At 42.4% G+C, this 22067-nt stretch overlaps 2 protein-coding genes across 5 annotated transcripts; both read left to right on the forward strand.

Moving 5' to 3' along the window:
* The first annotated feature begins 382 nt into the window (after positions 1–382).
* On the forward strand, positions 383–4372 carry lsm10 (LSM10, U7 small nuclear RNA associated). Of its 3 annotated transcripts, XM_066669708.1 has the most exons (3): positions 433–464; positions 2856–2927; positions 3747–4372. In XM_066669708.1, the coding sequence occupies exon 3, from the start codon at positions 3768–3770 to the stop codon at positions 4140–4142; it is 375 nt and encodes a 124-aa protein (XP_066525805.1). In that variant the 5' UTR covers positions 433–464; positions 2856–2927; positions 3747–3767; the 3' UTR covers positions 4143–4372. The 3 variants fall into 3 exon arrangements, with proteins under 3 accessions (XP_066525804.1, XP_066525805.1, XP_066525806.1); XM_066669707.1 differs by lacking the exon at positions 2856–2927 and having other exon boundaries at positions 383–464; XM_066669709.1 differs by lacking the exons at positions 433–464; positions 2856–2927 and adding an exon at positions 654–944.
* A 5475-nt stretch (positions 4373–9847) lies between these two features.
* eva1bb (eva-1 homolog Bb (C. elegans)) lies at positions 9848–21824 on the forward strand. 2 transcript variants are annotated; one of them, XM_066668560.1, is made up of 4 exons: positions 9848–10109; positions 17621–17777; positions 18510–18678; positions 19211–21824. In XM_066668560.1, exons 2-4 carry the CDS (start codon positions 17711–17713, stop codon positions 19482–19484), a joined length of 510 nt encoding a protein of 169 aa, XP_066524657.1. In that variant the 5' UTR covers positions 9848–10109; positions 17621–17710; the 3' UTR covers positions 19485–21824. The 2 variants fall into 2 exon arrangements, with proteins under 2 accessions (XP_066524657.1, XP_066524658.1); XM_066668561.1 differs by having other exon boundaries at positions 9854–10109; positions 18510–18680; positions 19216–21823.
* The last annotated feature ends 243 nt before the right edge of the window (positions 21825–22067 follow it).

A 22067-nucleotide genomic window follows, 5' to 3' on the forward strand; every position in this document is an offset into this window, starting at 1 on the left:
AAAGTCAGATGAAATCATCACAGTCAGGTTTCCAAAATCTACTATGAACCCTTATCAGACGAGAAGCAATGCTGGATGAGCAGGCATTCACTACATTGGACAATTCGTGTTGAAACTCCTAAGGGTCACCAGCAGATGGCGCACCGACCACGTGTCAGTAGTGCTGTCCGAGCTTTCTGGATTCGATTCTGACGACTCCTCATTCATTTACATTTTTACCTTTTACTTAACTGTAACCTTTGACTGTAGACAATACACAAAGAGGACGCAATAGTACTGCTGTAATCAGAATCCAACATGCACGTAAATATACTACGTAGACACGCAGAATCTCGGGCAAGAACTCGACACCGAGTCACGGACATCTATGAAAAAGGAATCGATTCTTTAAGAGTTGATTCTTTATTACGTTACAACGCTAGAGGAAAGAGCCTCGTTTTATTCAAGATGCAGAAGCTAAGAAGGTAACATCTTTTCAACTTCCAGCTTTAACGCTGTGCTCATCATCTGGAACTAATGCTCAGGGTTTCGGACATACCTCTGTGTGATATTTTAATGCAGTACAATATTTACAATCAAAGTGATTTGAGCGAACCGAACCAATATATATTTAATAACATGATGTAAACATGATTCGGTACACAATGTTAAAGTTTAAGCTGATCTAGTTATTCTATTTAATATTGTGTAGTTGAAGTGTTTTGTAGGACTCTTAATTTTAAACTTGCGTGTCGCCTGGTAGTTCGTTTCCGTCATGGGAGTTGTAGTTTTTGTCCCGCCTGCTCGAGACTATACGCATTGAAATGTCGCACGATTGAAACTACAAACTATAAAGCACATTAAAAGTTTTGTGAGATGAAAACATTAGCCTACTAAGTTTACACTCTGTTTATTTAATAACACTCCTGTTTAAACACCCAGCTCCTAAATGGCAGCAGTGGAATGTATTTATTTCAAAAACATAAACCGAAATCAGTCCAAAGAGCGGTTTTACTGAGATAATGTGTTTATTTACAGTCTATTTACCATCATTAAAGTTATTTATACGGCGCATATTATCTTTAGACTTTTTCACTTGTAAACCACAAACCATCAGTAAAATGTAGAACGTTTGCTTTTTACGTTGAAAATAAAGTGTTTACCGTTGGTATCATGAATTAGTTGTGTTGTTTATTTGCTAGATCCTGAGTGAATCCTTCAGTACTGTTTCTGGGCACTTCTGCTTTGAAATTGCACTCTTACAAATATGTCTCAAACACACATTTAGAGAGCCAGGGTTTTATGTCTCACACCTAAAGAACCAATCCCATCATTGTATGTAAAGCTTTCAAGTACCAGGGTGGAGGTATGCATCTAAGACTTGTTTAAGATATTAGGGAATTTTATTTATTTATTTTCTGACTTTGGACAGAGAAGAGTTTAATTGATGACTAAAAAGGGGACTTATATACCGTACAGAGAGTTTAAATTAGTAAATCCTGGAGAAAGTTGAATTCTGGAAAAAATTTCTATTGATTTGTTCGCAATGAAATTTTCTCCCAGGGTAACTATAGTGAAGTACACTATGTTGCCAAAAAGTATTTGCTTGTCTGCCTTCGCACACATATGAACTTGAGTGACATCCCATTCTTAATCCATAGGGTTTAATATGATGTTGACCCTTTGCAGCTATAACAGCTACTGGCTCGCTGTCTTTGTACTTATTTTCATCTTAAAATTGTTCTATCAGGTTAAGGTCAGTGCTCTGCAGGCCCAGTGAAGTTCTTCCACACCAAACCCACTCATCCTTGTCCTTATGGACCTTGCTTTGTGCACTGGTGCACAGTCATGTTGGAACACGAAGGGGCCGTCCCCAAACTGTTCCCACAAAATTGGGAGCATGAAATTGTCCAATATCTCTTGGTAAGCTAAAGCATTAAGATTTTATTTCACTGGAACTAAGGCGCCAAGCCCAACTCCTGAAAAATAACCCCACCATATTCTCCCCTTCACCAGACTCACACTTGGCACAATGGCACTAGTCTTGTTCTCCTGGCAACCACCATACCCAGACACGTTCATCCGATTTTCAGATGGGGAAGTGTGATTTGTAGGCGGCACAGTGACGCAGCAGGTAGTGTCGCAGTCACACAGCTCCAGGGGCCTGGAGGTTGTGGGTTCGATTCCCGCTCCGGGTGACTGTCTGTGAGGAGTTGGTGTGTTCTCCCTGTGTCTGCGTGGGTTTCCTCCGGGTGCTCCGGTTTCCTCCCACAGTCAAAAATCACATGTTGGTAGGTGGATTGGTGACTCAAAAGTGTCCGTAGGTGTGAGTGAGTGTGTGTGTGTCTGTGTTGCCCTGTGAAGGACTGGCGCCCCCTCCAGGGTGTATTCCCGCCTTTGCCCAATGATTCCTGAACTGGATAAGGGTTACAGATAATGAATGAATGAATGAAGTGTGATTTGTCACTTCAGATTACACGTCTCCAGTGCTCTAGAGTCCAGTGACAGTGTGGTTTACACCACTGCATCTGACGCTTTGCAATGCAATTTGTTATAATACAACTGACAGTTGACTCTGGAACATGTAGTAGTGAGGTAAGTTTATGAATGGACTTGTTGCACAGATGTCATCCTATTATGGTACCATGCTGGAATTCACTGAGCTCCTGAGAGTAACCCATTCTTTCACAAATGTTGGTAGAAACAGTCTGCATGCCTAGGGGCTTGGATTTATACAGCTGTGTCCATGGAAGCGAGTGGAAGACCAGAATTCAAAGATTTGGATGGATGAGTGAATCCTTTTGCCAATGTAGTGTATGCACCCTAGGTACAGTATCAAAGTGTAGTTTACAATCTGTGTGAATCTCATTATGCAGAAACCCCTGAAATGGGAGTGGTGTCTTACCAGCCCGGCAGAGCAGGAAAATGAACGTGACCCGTAGACTGTGGTAATTCTGGATTTCTAGCTCTTCTGTTCTGTCTGTGGATGTTCTGTGGCTTTTTGGTTTCAGGGAAATACTTTTTCACTTCCACTGAGGCTGGGAATTTCTTCCTGCGAAGGCAGTGTTGTTTCTGAGGAATTGATGGTATCACCCACAGCGTCTGATGTGGCATTCTTGGTGTGTGATAAATGTCTGAGAAATCTTGAAGTGCACTGTGTACTAAATAGGGCCTGATTGGTTTATAAACATGTGGTCAGTGATTATAAAAGTCAGAGTCAGAATCATTTTAGTTTCTAAAGTACAACGATCAGCCAAAACATTAACATGCCCTCCATGTTTCTACACTCCGTTTGTATATATACACGTCACTGTAGTTCTTCAGTTGCAGACTGTAGTCCATTTATTGCTCTGTATACTTTATTTAATCCGCTTTCCCCCTGTTCCTCAGCGCTCAGGACCCCCACAGAGCAGGTGTGATGTGGTGGTGGATCATTCTCAGCGCTGCAGTGACACTGACGTGGTGGTGGTGTGTTAGTGTGTGTTGTGCTGGTGTAGAGTGGATCAGACACAGCAGTGCTGTTGGAGTTTTTTTTAAAACCGTGTGTCCACATGACCCCTAACTTTATGAAGGACAGTTGCAAATGTTGTCGGCTGGATGTTTTTGGTCGGTGGACTATTCACAGTCCAGCAGTGACACTGAGGGGCTTAAAAACTCCAGCAGCACTGCTGTGTCTGATCCACTCGCACCAGCATTGGGTCAGTGTCACTGCAGCACTGAGAATGTTTGTTCTGTAAGTTGTTAAACGTAGTATTCTTCATCTGCAGGTGAGGAAGGAAAGAAGAGAAATGGCGTCTCAGTCGGTCCGAGAGCGCACCATCGCGGAGAACAGTCTTGTGATCCTGCTGCAGGGTCTTCATGGCGAGGTAACCACGGTGGAGCTCAGGGATGAAAGCTCAGCACGGGGGCGCGTGCTTAACGTGGACGCCTTCATGAACGTGCGTCTGGAGGATGTCCTGTACAGGGACAGGCGAGGACGCGTCTCTGAATTGGCCGACCTGTTCATCAACGGACGAAACGTCCGCTACGTTCACATTCCCGACCACATGGACATCACAGACACCATCCAGACGCAGCTGGACAAGATCCACCACGTCCGCAACTTCGCCGAGAGGGGAGGGAGGAAGGAGTTCGCCAAGAAGAAAAAAGAAACGAAGGAATGAAACATCAGACACTGATTCCATTGGTGAACTTTGTTCATTTTTTTTTCTTGTGCTATGTTTTCATTGTTTTTTGTAGGTTTTGTGGAATACTCTCATTTTTGTTGCCCTCGTGAATTTATGAACACTATAAAGAAATGTTTTGTTTAGCATTTCTACTTTTGTTTTATTCCAGCAATAAATGTCTAAACTGAGCACCACCAACTGGATGAATGACCAATTTGCAATAAAATGAGATGAAATACTAATTCCCTGGAAGCACTTTTTTTTCCAGAGAGTAGCAGCTTCTCCAGTTAAAGAGGTTATATTTTCCTTGAAATAATCAAACTGATTGTTTACCTGGTGCTAGAGATGGAAACAGACCACAGCAGCAATGTGTTTTTGTTGTTGTTGTTTTTTAATTTACAACCAGAACATATCAAACAATACTTAAAAGATTTAAATCCATGTTTGCTCCTGTAAGTGACGTTCCAGCTCAGACAACCTGGGGATATTCTGAGCACTGTTTTCTAGGATGAAGTGCACAAGGTTTGGAGCCGTTTTGCTGACCACAGGTCAGCGATGTTCGAGGATCCCATACATTGGTGTCACTGAGAAATGGAGATATAAGGTTTACATTTTTGATGTTCGTATGATCACTGCTTTAGTTAGTGGTTATCTGAGTAAAGAATCTGAAGTATTTGCTTATGCAGTGTCTGTGTGTATTCCACGTTTCTCTCGTGGTGGTGACTAAAATCTGTTTACATACTTACACTGTGGGCACCGCAGGCTCGTCCCCACAGTGTAAACCATTACATTTTATGGGGTTAGGGTTTGAGTTAAAATGAAAGGTTACATTTAGAGTCTGGGTTAGAATTGGGGTTAGGTTTAGACTAGTAGACGTTTAAGGGCTGTATAAGTCTCCACATAATAAACGTAATTCAATGTAAAGTCTCCACAGCGCATGTATACACGTGTCTGTGTGTGTCTGTGTGAAGCTGAGGACTTTGAAGGGAGTTTGATATCAATGTTATCAGCCAATGTTCTGATCTTTTTCAGGAGAAGCTAAGGATGGAAAACTGAAAGGAAACCACCTTATCTTCATCCCAAAGCCTGCTGTTAGATCAGGCAAAGTTTCACTTGAAGCAAGAGAACAGCAACTGGACAAACACCAGCAGCGCAAACCTTCTGAGGGCGGTGAACCCACAGAGATCGAGAAAAACAGCAGACGAAACAAAAGAAACTGGAGCAACAGCAGACAATGTTCTAAATCATAGCAATCAGACACTGGAACCACACCAATCAGATGCCGGTTTGTGTGCATTTGTCCATGATCACAGCTGTTGTGTGTGTGTTTGTCTACATTACATTTGGTTTTGTGTTGGGTTTTTGTCTGTTAGCGTTTGATTGTCAGTGTTTGTGTTCATCTGTTTCTCTGTGTTTGTTTGTGTGTATTTTATCGTCTGTGTTTGGGTGTGTTTTCCGTTTGCTCATTGTGGTTTGTATTGATTTCTCCTGTGTACTCTGGTCTTTAGACTTGTAAATGTATGACAACATTTTAATTGAAAAAGTCATCAGTCCTGGAGCTGGAGAAGCAGAAAGCTCTGAGCCATAAATCATAATTATTCAGAATCGAACTAGAATCAAGTTCTCCCAAAGTGTTCACAAAATTACAAGGGGATGGTGATAAATGCAATGAATCTAAATGTTGTGTCATAAATCTCATGAGTCATACCATTAATTAATGACCGAATCATCAGAATTCATACAGTTATTGAAATAACTGAATTTTATATCTGATTTTTTTTTAGTTATTTTATTGTATTGCTTCCTAAACTGTAAGTGGGACATATATAATGAACTCGTTCAGTAAATAGAGCCCACCGACCCACAGACTGTGAAACAAGCACACCCAGTTAGTTTTGTCCAAGTCTGAAAGCACGGTATAATAACGAACCGTACTGATTCTGCTCCTCCCCCCAATCCGAGTCTGTCCAATCACAGCGTTCGACCTTTGTTTATATGAGAGCGCAAAGACGAGGATAAACGCAGCAAACCACACACAACCAGCGCTGAGAAATAAGAGCACAGAGTAAAAACTGAGAAAAGGAGAACAGCTTAAAAACCAGAGCTTCTGCTGTGAGCTTGGGGTTGGGGTGAACTGTGAGTGGCTCATTATCATTGCTGAAGGCATCTGCACTGAACAGAGCTGTTTAGACAGGGGGAAGAGTGCTGCTGTGGGGTTTGATCCTTGTTCATTTCATTAAAGACCCAGAACTGTGTTCCACTGTGGAGAACGTGGAGAATGTACATCCTATAAATGGGAGTCAGTGGGAAATAAAGCTGGTCTCTAGAAGGCGGTAGAAAAGGCATTGAGTCTAGCCCTGTGCTGTGTGCTCTACTGTCTGTACTGTCCTGATGATGACGAGCCGAGGGATGTTTGTATCAGGCCCTGTTTGTGTCTGAGTGATTGTCTCGGCCTGTGGTCTGTGTGGGCTTTTCTGTTTCTTCTGTGTTATTTTTAAGTGAATATTTCTGGTCCCGCTGTCGTGGGGAGCAGGAGCTGGTTGGATGGACGCTCACCACATAATCACAGCCTCTGAACCTCATTCACACTCAGCCCAATCAAAACACAGCTATTCTGGGCTTCACAAAACACACTCTCCTGCAGCGTACCCCAGGATTTAGGCGTTCCTTTTTCTTTAAGTGTTGTTTGGGATGTGTGTTTGAATGTAGTGCCTTTTTCAGTCGTGCCTCAGTACAACTGTGGACAGTTTCATGGGTTCAACATTCACTCAGTCGTTCACTCACTCACCTCTGTAGATGATTTCACACCCTCACTCAGTCACTCACACAGATGTGTGGATTATTTAACACACACTCACCCAGGCACACACCAACACACACTCTTACCTTTGACCAGTAACACACTCACCCCATCACTCTCCAACACACATGCACACTCACACCTGTGGAAAGTTTCACACACTCACTCAGTCATTCATATACACACCTGTGGATAGATTCACCCTGTCACTCACAGCTGTGGATAATATCACACACTCTCCAAGTAACACACTCACCCCATCACCCTCCAACACACATGCACACACACACCTGTGGACAGTTTCATACACTCACACCTGTGGACAGTTTCACACACTCACCCAGTCACTCACACACTCACACCTGTGGACAGTTTCACACACTCACCCAGTCACTAACACACTCACACCTGTGGACAGTTTCACACACTCACCCAGTCACACACACACACACACACACCTGTGGACAGTTTCACATGCTCACCCAGACACACCTTTGGACAGTTTCACACACTCACTCAGTCACTCACACACACACCTGTGGACTGTTTCACACACTCACCCATGTAGGCAGTTTCACACAGCCAGTCAACCTACCACTGTGTGTGTTCGGACTATGGGAGGAAACCCACACAGACACAGGGAGAACACACCACACTCCCAGTCCAACACTGCTCTGGATAAAATACTTTTAAATAAACATTCAACAAAAGGAATGTCTTTTTTACCTTCTGAAAGCTACCATTTTAGAGACGAGGGGCTTATTGTCAGTCAGTGACCACACCTTTCCACTGGGGACAATCTGACGAGAACTACTACAATATTCAAACAGGAATATTGGATCTCCAGGTGAATAATTCACCTCTAATATATACATATAGGTCTGATCTGAATGGGATCTGAGTCATTGGCTTCTGGAAAAGGGATGTAGGGAAACGCTTTAAGGAACACACCAGGTCTCTAGGATTGTAGCTGTAACTTCGAGGGTCCATTAACGCGTTCTGTTCCTTCAGTGACAAGCACTGTTCCCGTACAGTCCCCCACCACAACCCTACAGCAGCAAACATGAGGAGAGGTGGAGTGAAGGTGGTCCTGAGGACACTTTACTATCTTGTGTTTATTATCTACAGATGCTCCTCAGAAAGCATGGGTTCTGAAGACATCGACTGCAGCCTGAGAACACACACAGGGGTATGAAAAAATGAGTACACTCCAGGGGTTGGTCCTGAAACAAACCTGAACACAAAGAGCTCTTTCTAACTGTGGAGTGAAATTCATGCCCTCCTCCACTATTTCCTGCTCCACCTTCCAACTCCTGGCTCCAGATTCATTTCTCTCTCTCTCTCTCTCTCTCTCTCTCTCTCCCTCTCTAACATTCCATCAAAAGCCACAAATACATCTTTGAGAAAAGTTCTGGTTCCTTTAGAATGAAGGTTTAGTTTTAAAGATTTAAACTAACAGTGGAGTTTATCCTCATTATTCGCTACACTGACCCCTGGTGGTCTGGCTTTTTCAAACGTTCTGCACTAAACTTATTTAAATATGGGGGACCCTCTCTGTGGAGTGTAAATGGTTTCAGTCAGGGACCAGGTTGCATATGATCCTGCAGAAGCTTGATTGTACAAGGCTGCCCCCTATGGGGAATTATCAAGAGGGATATTTCAACCACTTGCCAGGATTGTAAAAAAACATGTAAATACTTGGTTCTTTAGTACACCAAAAGTATCTAGAACTCTTGCCATCCCACCAGGCTCCATCAATGTCAAATGCATGTCTTTAACATGACCTCAGTCTTGGTTCTTCCACCGTTCTGTAAATTGATGGCCGAGTTGCTGTGGTTCCTAAACGCTTCCATTTTTTAACGACACCACTCACAGGTTATCATGGAACATCTAAGAGAGAAGATATTTCACTGACTGATGTATTGGACTACAGTACCACACTCGAATGATCAGGTGGTTTGTCCCAGTACTTCTTTCCATATTGTGTCATGGGACAGCAGTGTGTAAACGGATTATGGAGTTTGGTGGTGAAGTCCCACACCTGGGGAAGCTGTGAGGTGTTCTTTCATGAGTGAGGGTTAACACTGAACAGCGCGCTCATGGCTGTGCGATGTGAATTATCAGAGTTTGAGCCAGGGGTGACAGTGGGTGCCAGATGGATTTGACGTTCTGTTTCTGAAAGTGTGCAGGCGTTGAACTTTCTATGATCCACAGTGTCACGTGTGTACCCTGAATTCATCGTAGAAGGCATTGCCACCCACAGTGGAGAGCACAGTGGCTGCCCTCGGGTGCTTAATGACTGACCGGAGGCGTCCAGCTAGAGCTGTGTATGTGTACAGACAGAAATAACATCTACATTCAATACAGGAGACCCCACACTCACAGACTGGTCGAGTGAGCACACTGACCCCTGACTGCACACACACACACACACACACAAACCCCTATCAACACCAGTCAAACCCCTACTGTGTTTGTGGAGGTTCAGTTGACGACATCATTAACACAGCAGCTGTCCTTCACACTGTGTGATTATTTCATGACGAATCGACCAATAGAAATGCTCCAAAATTACATTGACTTCCATTGGTAGATAATAAGGTTTTTAACCCATTTTGGAAATACATGTTTTTTGGTTTTTTTTGCAGGTGTGTGAGTGTGAGAGAGAGAGAGAGAGAGAGAGAGAGAGAGAGAGAGAGATGGAGAGAGAGAGAGAGAGAGCTCATTGAAGAAGGTGTGGACCACTGAATAAACCACAGACACTAAAGGAGGTGACGGTGAGTGAAGGAGGTGTGATCCAGTCTGACTCCTGATACTTTGTGGGTGGATCCAAAGAGTCACACCGTTACTCTTTCACCACTCCTCCTTCTCCATGTTCTTACTATATTTCCTTCACTGACAGAACAGCCTCCTACTGTCCCTTACTCTGTGTGTGTATGTGTGTGTGAGAGAGAGAGAGTGTGTGTGAGAGGGAGAGAGAGGGAGTGTGCCTTTTTGTGCCGGTCACTTCTGTGGAAAGAAAGGCGTGTTTGACTCTCGTAACTCCCCAGACCCTCAGCCTCCTCTCTCTCCCTCTCTCACTTTCCTTTCACTTGTTCAGCTCCGATCTTCTCCTCTTCTTCAGGGCAGAACCATCAGAGAATGGAGCCTCATCAGCAGCGAAGGTGAGTGAAAAACCTGTGCTTTTTTATTGACTGTTACTACATTAAATTATTAATAATAATAATAATAAGAAGAAGAAGAAGAAGAAGAAGAAAATGATATAAGAGTGGAGTAACGCTTTGGGAAGTGGAGTAATAAGATTCCAGTAAGTGCAGGTCCATCCTGCTCCAACCTGACCTCAGTAATGTTCTCGTATCTGCTATTAATTCCTCACAGCAATGTTCTAATACACAGTCTAAACCAGAGCACACACTGTTACTGCAGTAAAGAGGAAACACACTCCTTCATTTTAGTAGAAAACTCCAGAACATTCTGGTCATTCCCTGCTGGTCATTTCTGCGGCCGGGGAACGCGGTTTGTGTAAAAGCTGTTTGTCTGTGTGTTGGTGATTCACTGCGCTGTAAACAAGGAGTCATGTCTCTCTCTGTGTGTGTGTGTGCATTGCTCAGGTTTTCAGTGGTTGTTTCACCTTTCTATACAAACCCCAAACCAAATTACAGCTCTCGCTCCCTCACTTTTATGAGCACTTCCTGGGTCCTATTATTATTACTGTTATAACACTGTTATTAAATCCCCACTATATGTTTTTGTGTGTGGACCTTTTATTTTGTGTGTGTGTGTGTTTGTGTGAAGAAGCCTCTACAGTAACTGAGCGTTTACAGGTGTTTGTCCTTTAGTTTAACCACACTGTAAAACAATTACACACACACACAGATGTGTATTGTAAGTGTACAGTGAGAGTATAGCGGGTGTATTGTGAGTGAATTTGTAATGAATGAGTACACAGTTGAATTTAAAGTGTTACTGTTCGTCTTTAAAGTTCTCCATGGCCTGGTTCTGAAATATATTTCAGATCTTCTTTGTCTTTGATCTACCCCACGTGCCCTACGTTCCTCTAACCAATTACTTTTAGACACCCCTCGTTCTTGGTTGAGGTTCAAAGGAAACCGGGCGTTTACTGTAGACTTACTGTAGCCGCCCCAAGACTTTGGAACAGTCCACTCTTCACAAAGCAATCCCCTACAATAGTGACATTTAAGTCCAATTTGAAAACCTATTTATTTTCACTGGCGTTTGAGTCTTTTTAAATTATTTCAGCCGTTCCTTCTGCCTTAATGTTAAATGCTGTCTTGCCATCAGTATTTTCTCCACAACATTTTATTGTTAGATTCTTTTACTTGTTTATGTCTTTTATATGTATATTTTATAATTTTATCTGGTTTTGTTTGTTAGTTGATTTTCAATGTTTGACTGACATTCACTGTCTTTTAAATGTGCTTTATAAATGAATATGACTTGACCTATGAGTGTACTCTGAGTGAGTGTGTTCACTGTGTATTGTAAATGTGTATCCTTTGTCTTGTGAGTGTATAAGGAGTGTACTGTGACGGAGTGTCAGTGTATAGTGTATGTTTATATAGAGTGCACTGAGTGTATAATGAATATAAAAATGTATTCAAGCTAAAGTAAAAAATAGTACATTTGAAATTTACTCAGAGTAAAAGTTACTTTTTTATAGTGTGTGTGTGTGTTTGGGGGGCTCATGGAAAGGCCTAAAGATATAACTTCAACTATTGTAATAGTCAGGTTCATGTCTATGCTACATTTAACATCATATTCCAATTGAAGGAATGTACTTAAGTGAAAGATTTTAAAAAGTATAGGTAGACAAAAATAGTACTCAGTTACAGTAACATGAGTCAATGTATTTTCTTACTTTCCACCTCCTGTGAGTGTATAGTGAGTGTGTTGGGAGTCTATTGTGAATTAATAAAGTGCACTGCGAGTGTATAGAGAGTGCATTGTGCGTTGATTGTGAGTGTATAGTGATTGTATTGTCAGTGTATTATGAGCGTATACCAGTGGTTCTCAAACTGTTTCTATCATTCCCCACCTCAGACGAAGGGGAATTTCCGAGCCCCACCTGCACCACATCGCCCCCAAACAATGATAATAAAATACACGTGTAGGTTTACAATGATTTAATTTACTGAAGCAACACCACCTTCTCTCTCTACATCAGTAGCTTAGCATTATATTAATACAACATTAACATCAGTGTTCACACACACAGAGAACTGGCCTCATATTTAACCTGGGCTCCAGTTCCTCACTTTTCAGTCTGAAACACTGAGCAAAGGCAGGTGCAGGGCGCAGGAGTGAGTTTGATATTTGGAGGGGGACATATTCACTGAGTCAAAGCCCACCCCGTACACACAGTATTAGCTCTAAGCTGATTCCTATGTAGAGGAGGCAGTAAAGTACTGCATTTATAACGATGTGGAACAGTGTTAGATTCACACTAACGTTAGAGAGTGAGGCTGTGGACCCTCACACACTACAGAGACACTGCTGAGGGTGGTGTGTGTATATTTCCCCACTGTTCAGTGCAGCAGTGTGCGGTTTGGGACACGGTCAGAGAGAGCGCTTCCTCACGACCTGAACACTGCCGATGTTAACGTTCACTGACTCTCAGCTCCTCCTCTGTTTCACTGACGGTTAAATACAGGCCTCTTTCAGAACTGTAGTGATCCCTCACTGTTATCTGTCGTGCTCTCGTCACTGACCTCGAGCCCAGAGCTGGTGAACACTAACGTTATAAACCACACTCTGACGGTGAAGCAGAGGTGGAGCTGGTGATTGAAGCAGGTTTAGATTTGAACAGGGGCCTTAACGAAGGCTGAAAGAAGACCACCCTGTGTCCGACTCACTGCCAAAACACGGCGCATTTTCAAAATAAAAGTTAGAGAATAAAAGCATATTTTGGGTCCAGGGAAGCTACGTTTATCTGGGGTCCTCTCTAATGTTCTTTTAGTCTGTTTAAGGGCTATTAATGAATCCATTGTGATCTTTAAAAACTTTATTTGAAAAACAGAAAGGCATTAATAAAGACATACAATGCTCATTTCTTATGATTCCTTGTGCCCCACACTTTGAGAAACATGGGTGTATACTCAGTGTGTTCTGAGCGTATAGTGAGTTTATTGTGAGCGTATAGTGAGTTCATTCTGAGTGTATAGTGAGTTCATTCTGAGTGTATAGTGAGTTTATTGTGAGCGTATAGTGAGTTTATTTTGAGCATATAGTGAGTTTATTATGAGTGTATAGTGAGTTTATTTTGAGTGTGTATTGTCATTTTATTGTGAGTGTATAGTGAGTTTATTTTGAGCATATAGTGAGTTTATTATGAGCGTATAGTGAGTTTATTTTGAGTGTGTATTGTCATTTTATTGTGAGTGTATAGTGAGTTTATTGTGAGCATATAGTGAGTTTATTATGAGTGTATAGTGAGTTTATTCTGAGTGTGTATTGTCATTTTATTGTGAGTGTATAGTGAGTTTATTGTGAGCATATAGTGAGTTTATTGTGAGCGTATAGTGAGCTTATTGTGAGCATATAGTGAGTTTATTCTGAGTGTGTATTGTCATTTTATTGTGAGTGTATAGTGAGTTTATTGTGAGCGTATAGTGAGTTTATTATGAGTGTATAGTGAGTTTATTCTGAGTGTGTATTGTCATTTTATTGTGAGCGTATAGTGAGTTTATTGTGAGCGTATAGTGGGTTTATTGTGAGTGTATAGTGAGTTTATTCTGGGTGTATAGTGAGTTTATTATGAGTGTATAGTGAGTTTATTCTGGGTGTATAGTGAGTTTATTGTGAGCGTATAGTGAGTTTATTATGAGTGTATAGTGAGTTTATTCTGAGTGTGTATTGTCATTTTATTGTGAGTGTATAGTGAGTTCATTCTGGGTATATAGTGAGTTTATTGTGAGTGTATAGTGAGTTTATTCTGAGTGTGTATTGTCATTTTATTGTGAGTGTATAGTGAGTTCATTCTGGGTATATAGTGAGTTTATTGTGAGCGTATAGTGAGTTTATTATGAGTGTATAGTGAGTTTATTCTGAGTGTGTATTGTCATTTTATTGTGAGTGTATAGTGAGTTCATTCTGGGTATATAGTGAGTTTATTGTGAGTGTATAGTGAGTTCATTCTGGGTGTATAGTGAGTTTATTTTGAGCATATCGTGAGTTTATTGTGAGCGTATAGTGAGTTTATTATGAGTGTATAGTGAGTTTATTCTGAGTGTGCATTGTCATTTTATTGTGAGTGTATAGTGAGTTTATTCTGAGTGTGTATTGTCATTTTATTGTGGGTGTATAGTGAGTTTATTTTGAGTGTGTATTGTCATTTTATTGTGAGTGTATAGTGAGTTCATTCTGGGTGTATAGTGAGTTTATTGTGAGCGTATAGTGAGTTTATTATGAGTGTATAGTGAGTTTATTCTGAGTGTGTATTGTCATTTTATTGTGAGTGTATAGTGAGTTAATTCTGGGTGTATAGTGAGTTTATTTTGAGCGTATAGTGAGTTTATTGTGAGCGTATAGTGAGTTTATTGTGAGTGTATAGTGAGCTTATTCTGAGTGTGTATTGTCATTTTATTGTGAGTGTATAGTGAGTTTATTCTGGGTGTATAGTGAGTTTATTGTGAGCGTATAGTGAGTTTATTATGAGTGTATAGTGAGTTTATTCTGAGTGTGCATTGTCATTTTATTGTGAGTGTATAGTTAGTTTATTCTGAGTGTATAGTGAGTTTATTGTGAGTGTATAGTGAGTTTATTCTGAGTGTGTATTGTCATTTTATTGTGGGTGTATAGTGAGTTTATTGTGAGTGTATAGTGAGTTTATTTTGAGTGTGTATTGTCATTTTATTGTGAGTGTATAGTGAGTTCATTCTGGGTGTATAGGGAGCTTATTGTGAGCATATAGTGAGTTTATTCTGGGTGTATAGTGAGTTTATTGTGAGCGTATAGTGAGTTTATTATGAGTGTATAGTGAGTTTATTCTGAGTGTGCATTGTCATTTTATTGTGAGTGTATAGTTAGTTTATTCTGAGTGTATAGTGAGTTCATTCTGGGTGTATAGTGAGTTTATTGTGAGCGTATAGTGAGTTTATTATGAGTGTATAGTGAGTTTATTCTGAGTGTGTATTGTCATTTTATTGTGAGTGTATAGTGAGTTCATTCTGGGTGTATAGTGAGTTTATTTTGAGTGTATAGTGAGTTTATTGTGAGCGTATAGTGAGTTTATTATGAGTGTATAGTGAGTTTATTCTGAGTGTGCATTGTCATTTTTTTGTGAGTGTATAGTGAGTTTATTCTGAGTGTATAGTGAGTTTATTGTGAGCGTATAGTGAGTTTATTGTGAGTGTATAGTGAGTTTATTCTGAGTGTGTATTGTCATTTTATTGTGGGTGTATAGTGAGTTTATTGTGAGTTTATTTTGAGTGTGTATTGTCATTTTATTGTGAGCATGCAGTGAGTTTATTGTGAGTGTATAGTGAGTTAATTTTGAGTGTATATTGTCAATTTATTGTGAGTGTATATTGAGTTTATTGTGAACATATAGTGAGTTTATTGTGAGCATATAGTGAGTTTATTCTGAGCGTATAATGAGTATATTTTGAGTGTGTATTTTCATTTTATTGTGAGTGTATAGTGAGTTTATTGTGAGCATATAGTGAGTTTATTGTGAGCATATAATGAGTTTATTCTGAGCGTATAGTGAGTATATTTTGAGTGTGTATTGTCATTTTATTGTGAGCATATAGTGAGTATATTTTGAGTGTGTATTGTCATTTTATTGTGAGTGTATAGTGAGTTTATTGTGAGTGTATAGTGAGTATATTTTGAGTGTGTATTGTCATTTTATTGTGAGTGTACTGTGTGAGTGCATTGTGTGTGTGTGTGTGTGTGTACACTGGTGCAGATAGTCATCAGGGTGTATTACAGACAAAGTTAATTGCTGACCATCAGACAGGAAGTGGGTAAATACAGAATAACACCACCCTCCATCCCCCCTTTCCCTTTGGAGATAATCATTTATGGGTCACTCACTGAACAGAGTTGTGGTGTTTATTTATGTCCTGCCTGAGAGAGTTCACCCACTCAGTGACGCAGCGCTCCGTAATTACAGCTTCACTCGGGGTCCACAAAAGGGGCTGGTGTTTTAATGTTACTTCCTGTGTTCCTGTTAATCATTCCCTTCCTCATTATCCAAACAAAAACATATTTATAGACACTGTCACCCTCGGGCGTACGTCCAGAATGTCCCAAAGAACCTAAAGCACACTGGGGTCTAGAAACCTGCTGTAGAAGTGGAAATATTATTCATTCATGATATTACACGTGGCACGGTGGCGCAGCAGGTAGTGTTGCAGTCACACAGCTCCAGGGACCTGGAGGTTGTGGGTTCGAGTCCCGCTCCAGGTGAGGAGTGTAGTGTGTTCTCCCTGTGTCTGCGTGTGTTTATTCTGGGTGACTGTCTGTGAGGAGTGTGGTGTGTTCTCCCTTTGTCTGTGTGGGTTTCCTCCTGGTGCTCCGGTTTCCTCCCACAGTCCAAAAACACATGTTGGTTGGTGGATGGGTGACTCAAAAGTGTCCCTAGGTGTGTGCGTGTGAGTTAGTGTGTGTGTTGCCCTGTGAAGGACTGGTGCCTACCAAGAATCACTGGGCACAAGGCGGGAATGCACCCTGGAGGAGACCAACCGCAACCCTGAACTGGATAAGCAGTTACAGACAATGAATGAATGAATTAATTAATGAGCGAATGATTGAAATATCATATGGAAGAATGAAATATCCAAGTCAACTGTGGCTTTTTAAACCCTGTATCCACTAACTCACTCCTCCCTCATTGGTCCACCTTGTAGATGTAAGGTGAGAGACAGTAGCTTATCTGTCGCTGCACAGTGTGTGTCGCTTGTCCTCTAGTCCTTCATCAGTGACACAGGACGCTGTCGGCTGGGTGTTTTTGGTCGGTGGACTGTTCTCAGTGCAGACACTGAGGGGTTTAAAAACTCCAGCAGCACTGCTGTGTCTGATCCACTCTACACCAGCACAACACACACTAACACACCACCACCACGTCAGTGTCACTGCAGCACTGAGAATGATCCACCACCACATCACACCTGCTCTGTGGAGGTCCTGAGTGATGAAGAACAGGGGGAAATGGGGCTATCAAAGTATGCAGAGCAACATATGGACTGCAGTCTGTAACTGTAGAACTACAAAGTGCTCCTGTGTGGTCAGTGGAGCTGAGAGAATGGACAGTGTGTGTAGAAACAAAGATGTGGTTGTAATGTTACGGCTGGTGGATGTAAATAATATTTTGAAAACACTTAAAAGACAAATACTTTTCAAAACAAACACAAACATGTTCACATCCTGTTCTCCTCTGAGAAGAGAGGGATATACTCCGGGATTGGAGCATTTTCCCAGAGATGGAGCTGTGGGAAAAATGGTCGGAGCGCTGAGGGCAGAGAGCAGAGCACTGACCGCTTCACTCCCTTATTAACCCTTACAGCTGCTGTACAAACCCCAACATCTGGTATATCTTACATCAACAGGCTGTCTCTGTGTTGTTCTCCTCCTCCTATGTTTTTCTCTTTCTCTTCCTCTGTCTCCTGTCCCTTTCATACAAAAAACCACTCTCTCTCACTCTCTCTCACAGGGTAGGTGTGGAGTCGAGGGATGAAGGGATGAAGTGAATAATGCAAGCTAAATTGTGGTGATCAGGAGATTACATAATAAAGGAAGGAGGATGAATCCCGTGAAGAAGGACATGGAGCTGCTGAGTAACAGCATGGCAACGTATGTTCACATTAAAGGTGAAGATATTGGATGTCTGTCTTTATTTACATTATACATACTGTCACCTGTAAACCGGAGAGGAGTGGGGCCTAAGTACATTAACTCTCATTCTCCCTGTGTCTGTGTGGGTTTCCTCCGGGTGCTCCAGTTTCCTCCCATGCTCCAAAAACACACGTTGGTAGGTGGATTGGAGACTCAAAAGTGTCTGTAGGTGTGAGTGAATGTATGAGTGTGTGTTGCCCTGAGAAGAATTGGCGCCCCCTCCAGGGTGTGTTCCCGCCTCGATTCATTCATTCATTGTCTGTAACCCTTATCCAGTTCAGCGTCGCGGTGGGTCCGGAGCCTACCCGGAATCACTGGGCGCAAGGTGGGAACACACCCTGAAGGGGGCGCCAGTCCTTCACAGGGCGACCCACACATATTCACTCTCTCTCACACACACACACCTAGGGACACTTCTGAGTCACCTATCCACCTATCAACGTGTTTTTGAAGCGTGGGAGGAACCAGAGCACCCGGAGGAAACCCACACTGACACGGGGAGAACACGGCATTTGTGATTTAAAAAAATTAATAATTGAAATAAGCAGTGGGTAACCTAAAAGTGATCTCAAAGCCAAAAGAGTAGAATCCGTTGCTGCAGCAAAGATGGGACAACCACACCATAAAGTGAGGCTTTGAGATGAGTGTGTTACCATATGAACACACACAATGACCCTGTGTGACCCGACCCTTGTTGTGTGTGACAGACAACATGGAGAGCTTTGCTCTGTACTTCATGCTGGGAGTGTGTTTCGGGCTGCTACTCGCTCTGATGCTCCTCATCCTGGGAATCACCTGCAAACCACGTCCGGCGAAGAAGAAATCTGCAACTGGCCGCAAAAAGCCCAGAGAGCCCAGAGATCAGGACCAGGACCAGGGTAAGGTCAAAGGATATGGGAAAAAGATGATACAAATGGCCCGCTTACTACACTAGAACCTAAGACTTGGAAACTCAACAGGAAAGTCCTCTGGTGAGGGAACCTACAACCTTGAGGAACAGCAAGGCCTTGTCCTTAAGCGAGGGAATACCTTACAATGTTGGACCCACATAAGACATCTCAAAACACCACTGAATGTATCATCAACTCATGACACCAAGCAAATTCAGTTCATATCCCATCTCTGGTGATTTGAGGATTGTCTCGAGACGTGATAAGGCTGCAAGTCATTCCCACACTTAAGGGAAAGGCCTCCCATTGTCATCAGGTTGTAGTTTCTTCTCACCTGAGGTTCTCCCCCTTTAAGTTTCAAAGTTCCCTGGGCTCTGGACCTGCACATGAGCCTACAGACACAACAGCTGGAGGGGGGTAATAGGTGTCCACTCAAATTTTGCCCATGTTTCCAGTGTTTTTCATGGAAATGGAAAATCTATTTATATTGTTATAACAGTATTGTCATATCATCCTCCGGCAGATGAGGCAGAAGAGGAGGAGATAGACGGCAGGGAAGTGGATGACGATGATGAAGGGGCAATGCCGAAGGATACAGTCATGACCGTGAGTGAGCAGAGTCAGAGGAACGGGACGCTGAGGAGCGAGAGTGTGTTCAGCTCAGCCGAGGAACTGGAGAGGGCGCGTAGGCTGGAGGAGAGAGAGCGCATCATCAGGGAAATCTGGAGGAACGGGCAGCCGGACATACTGGTCACTGGCACAGGGACACTGGGACGAGTCCACTACCGCTAGCAGCTCTTTGTTTTATCCAGTTCAGTCTTGCCAAATCCACCCTTTAGTTAAGACTCCTCTAAACATAGAGCAACAACAAAGCTGTGAGGGTGAGGGCAGACAGTAAACTCCATCACAACTCGTCAAACTTCTGCTACCACAACTGCTACCCCTGGAGTTCAACACGCTTGGAGGAGAACACTAATTGCCTAGATCTGTTAGCCCAGCTAACATACGCCCCTGCTGCAGTTTGTACAAAATCATTGAAACTCAACACGCTTGCAGGAGAACACTAAACTGGCCAGATTTGTTATGCCAGCTAATATTCACTTTACACAAGGTCACTGGGGCTCAATACGCTTGCAGGAGAACACTAACTGCTCTAATCTGTACTGATAGCTAACATCCACCCCCATACTGCTGTTTACACATCGTCATTTGACCTCAACATGCTTGCAGGAGAACATTAACTGTTCTGATTAACAGTTCTGATGTGTTAGATGTCTGCTCTGATTAGCATTGCGGTGACTGATAAGGAGAGGGAGGGCAATCATGGTTATTTTTTTCCAGAGGATTTCATTTACGCTCAGAGAACTTTGTCAAAGGCTTTGATCCAGAGCAGCTTCTAGGTTTAATCCTGTTCCATGAAGGTGAAATCATTGTTAGGAATCTTGCCCAGGGACACGTATGGTGCTTTTCCAGTGAATGGTACCTACTCTCCTCTGCTCTGTTTGGTTTTCCAGTACCACATCTCCCCTAAGTGGTGTCATCTCTAAACCCAGTCTCTAACAGGAACAGCAGGCTTTGGAAACCACACCAACAGCGGTGGTAATGTTAAGTGTTGTTTACTCATGGTGTATTGGCGTGTTGTTGGTGTTTGGGACTGAACACAGCTCCGTCATCAGTTCAGACAGGTCAGTAGAGTTTGTTCCTTCCTTGTTGCAGCATCCAGCTCTCGATGGATTCTTTTGTCGGCCACCGATCCAAGGAGCGTTTGAACCTCTTCAAAAGACCACAGCGTAATTTTACGAGCTGCCGTCGTGATTCGGATAAAAACAAACGTGATCTCTGCTGCAGCTAGAGATTTTACAGATGGAGAGTTAGTGCTGGATGTCTGCGTTGCATGGCGTAGAGTGACGGCTCTCTCTGGACAATCAGCGCTCTGCAAGGTTTACACGCCACGGTTTAGTCCCTACTCGACTCGCCCTGAACCAGAAGAGAACAGCCACTAAACAAGAACCTGGTTCCAGATACCAAATTCACCTAAAGAAATGAAAAAAAAAAAGAGTACAGTCAAACCAAGTAGGAACCAAACAGTGGAAAAGCATCATTATTGATGTGTTGTGCCCCTGCCCAAGAGGTTCCCAATCCCAGGGCTGTAGGTTGTTTGGTACAAGGTTGAAACAACTGCCATCTACTGCATGGGGATGTAGCACATATTTCTATGATTATTTTAAATAAACCTAATTCCCATAATTAAAATAATTGAGATGTTGTATGTGATTATTTATGTCACAAACGACTGTCACGTCTCCATCACTATGAATTAAAGCGAAGACCGAACCCTGAACCTGAGTCTGAGGACATTGTTCCCTTTTCCATCCACAGGTTTGTCAGGTCAGGTTTAGCCGTTTTCAGCAGAAATTAATCAGAAAGGTGTTACCATGTTTTGGCTGGGACAGCCCAGAGAAAATGGACAGAGTGGTCATGTTTCACAATGTGTGGGTTGGTGGGCTCCAGATCCACACATTAATTTGAACATGCACTGAACATGAGATTTGTTTATAGTAATTTGTCCCCTGTAACAGACCCAGATTTCTTTACAGTGGTATTAAATGGCACCAGACATCTCTTCGTCTTCAGCCCAAACACAGCATTTTAGACACCAGTGAACTGGAGTGTCTCCTGAGTTTCTTATGGAATAGTATTGATGGCAACACAGTCTTAGATCAAATGATATTTCATTTGGTGACTATATTATCTCAGAACATCCTGACATACCCAAGCAACTTTAACTTGTGTAGGTTTTAGTCGGAAATCTGTTGAGACATTAGACTCTTGAGAGGTCGCATTCCATTCACTACCATTGTGAAGAGTCCTGGTACCAACTCTAATCAACTACTTGCTATTTGGTCCCTGGTTTGTTTTCCATTACCGCAGCTGAAATGTCAACTGAAGGGGAAGGTTTGAAAAAGTAGTGGATGTCCACTCCCAAAACCTTGGAGAAGAAATATATTTTTACATTGTTAGTGAAAACAGTTGATGCCCTGTATTTCTGGAGTTTGTGGTTACACACGGTCAGCAATTTCACAATGAAACGAACAAACTGTCTTCAAAATAAAACCTGGTTTTGTTTTGTACAAAAGCAGCCAGTTCTCTGTGGTCCTCTGTTCAGAAAATGTTCTGAATGTAGAGCTCAGATCTGATCTCAGAATGACTGGTCAACAATCCCACGCCAACCAAGAAACAATCTCCAGAAGAAAAAACAAACCCCCTCCACCGCTGGTCACCCTTCATTTCTCAGGCCTTCACTTCCTGTGGCTGTTTCAGCACGTTTCTGCCCTCCCTCCACAGTCCAGAAACGAGGCTCAGGACACACATCCA

The sequence above is a fragment of the Hoplias malabaricus genome, chromosome 4 (assembly GCF_029633855.1).
Source record: "Hoplias malabaricus isolate fHopMal1 chromosome 4, fHopMal1.hap1, whole genome shotgun sequence".
In the NCBI taxonomy this organism is placed as follows: domain Eukaryota; kingdom Metazoa; phylum Chordata; class Actinopteri; order Characiformes; family Erythrinidae; genus Hoplias; species Hoplias malabaricus.

Coding starts and splice junctions, on each gene's coding strand:
- lsm10 (XM_066669707.1), top strand. CDS start 3,768: ATGGCGTCTCAGTCGGTCCGAGAGCGCACCATCGCGGAGAACAGTCTT.
- eva1bb (XM_066668560.1), top strand. CDS start 17,711: ATGAATCCCGTGAAGAAGGACATGGAGCTGCTGAGTAACAGCATGGCA. Junction 17,778..18,509: donor AACGTATGTTCACATTAAAG/GTGAAGATATTG, acceptor TGTGTGTGACAG/ACAACATGGAGAGCTTTGCT. Junction 18,679..19,210: donor AGAGATCAGGACCAGGACCA/GGGTAAGGTCAA, acceptor ATATCATCCTCC/GGCAGATGAGGCAGAAGAGG.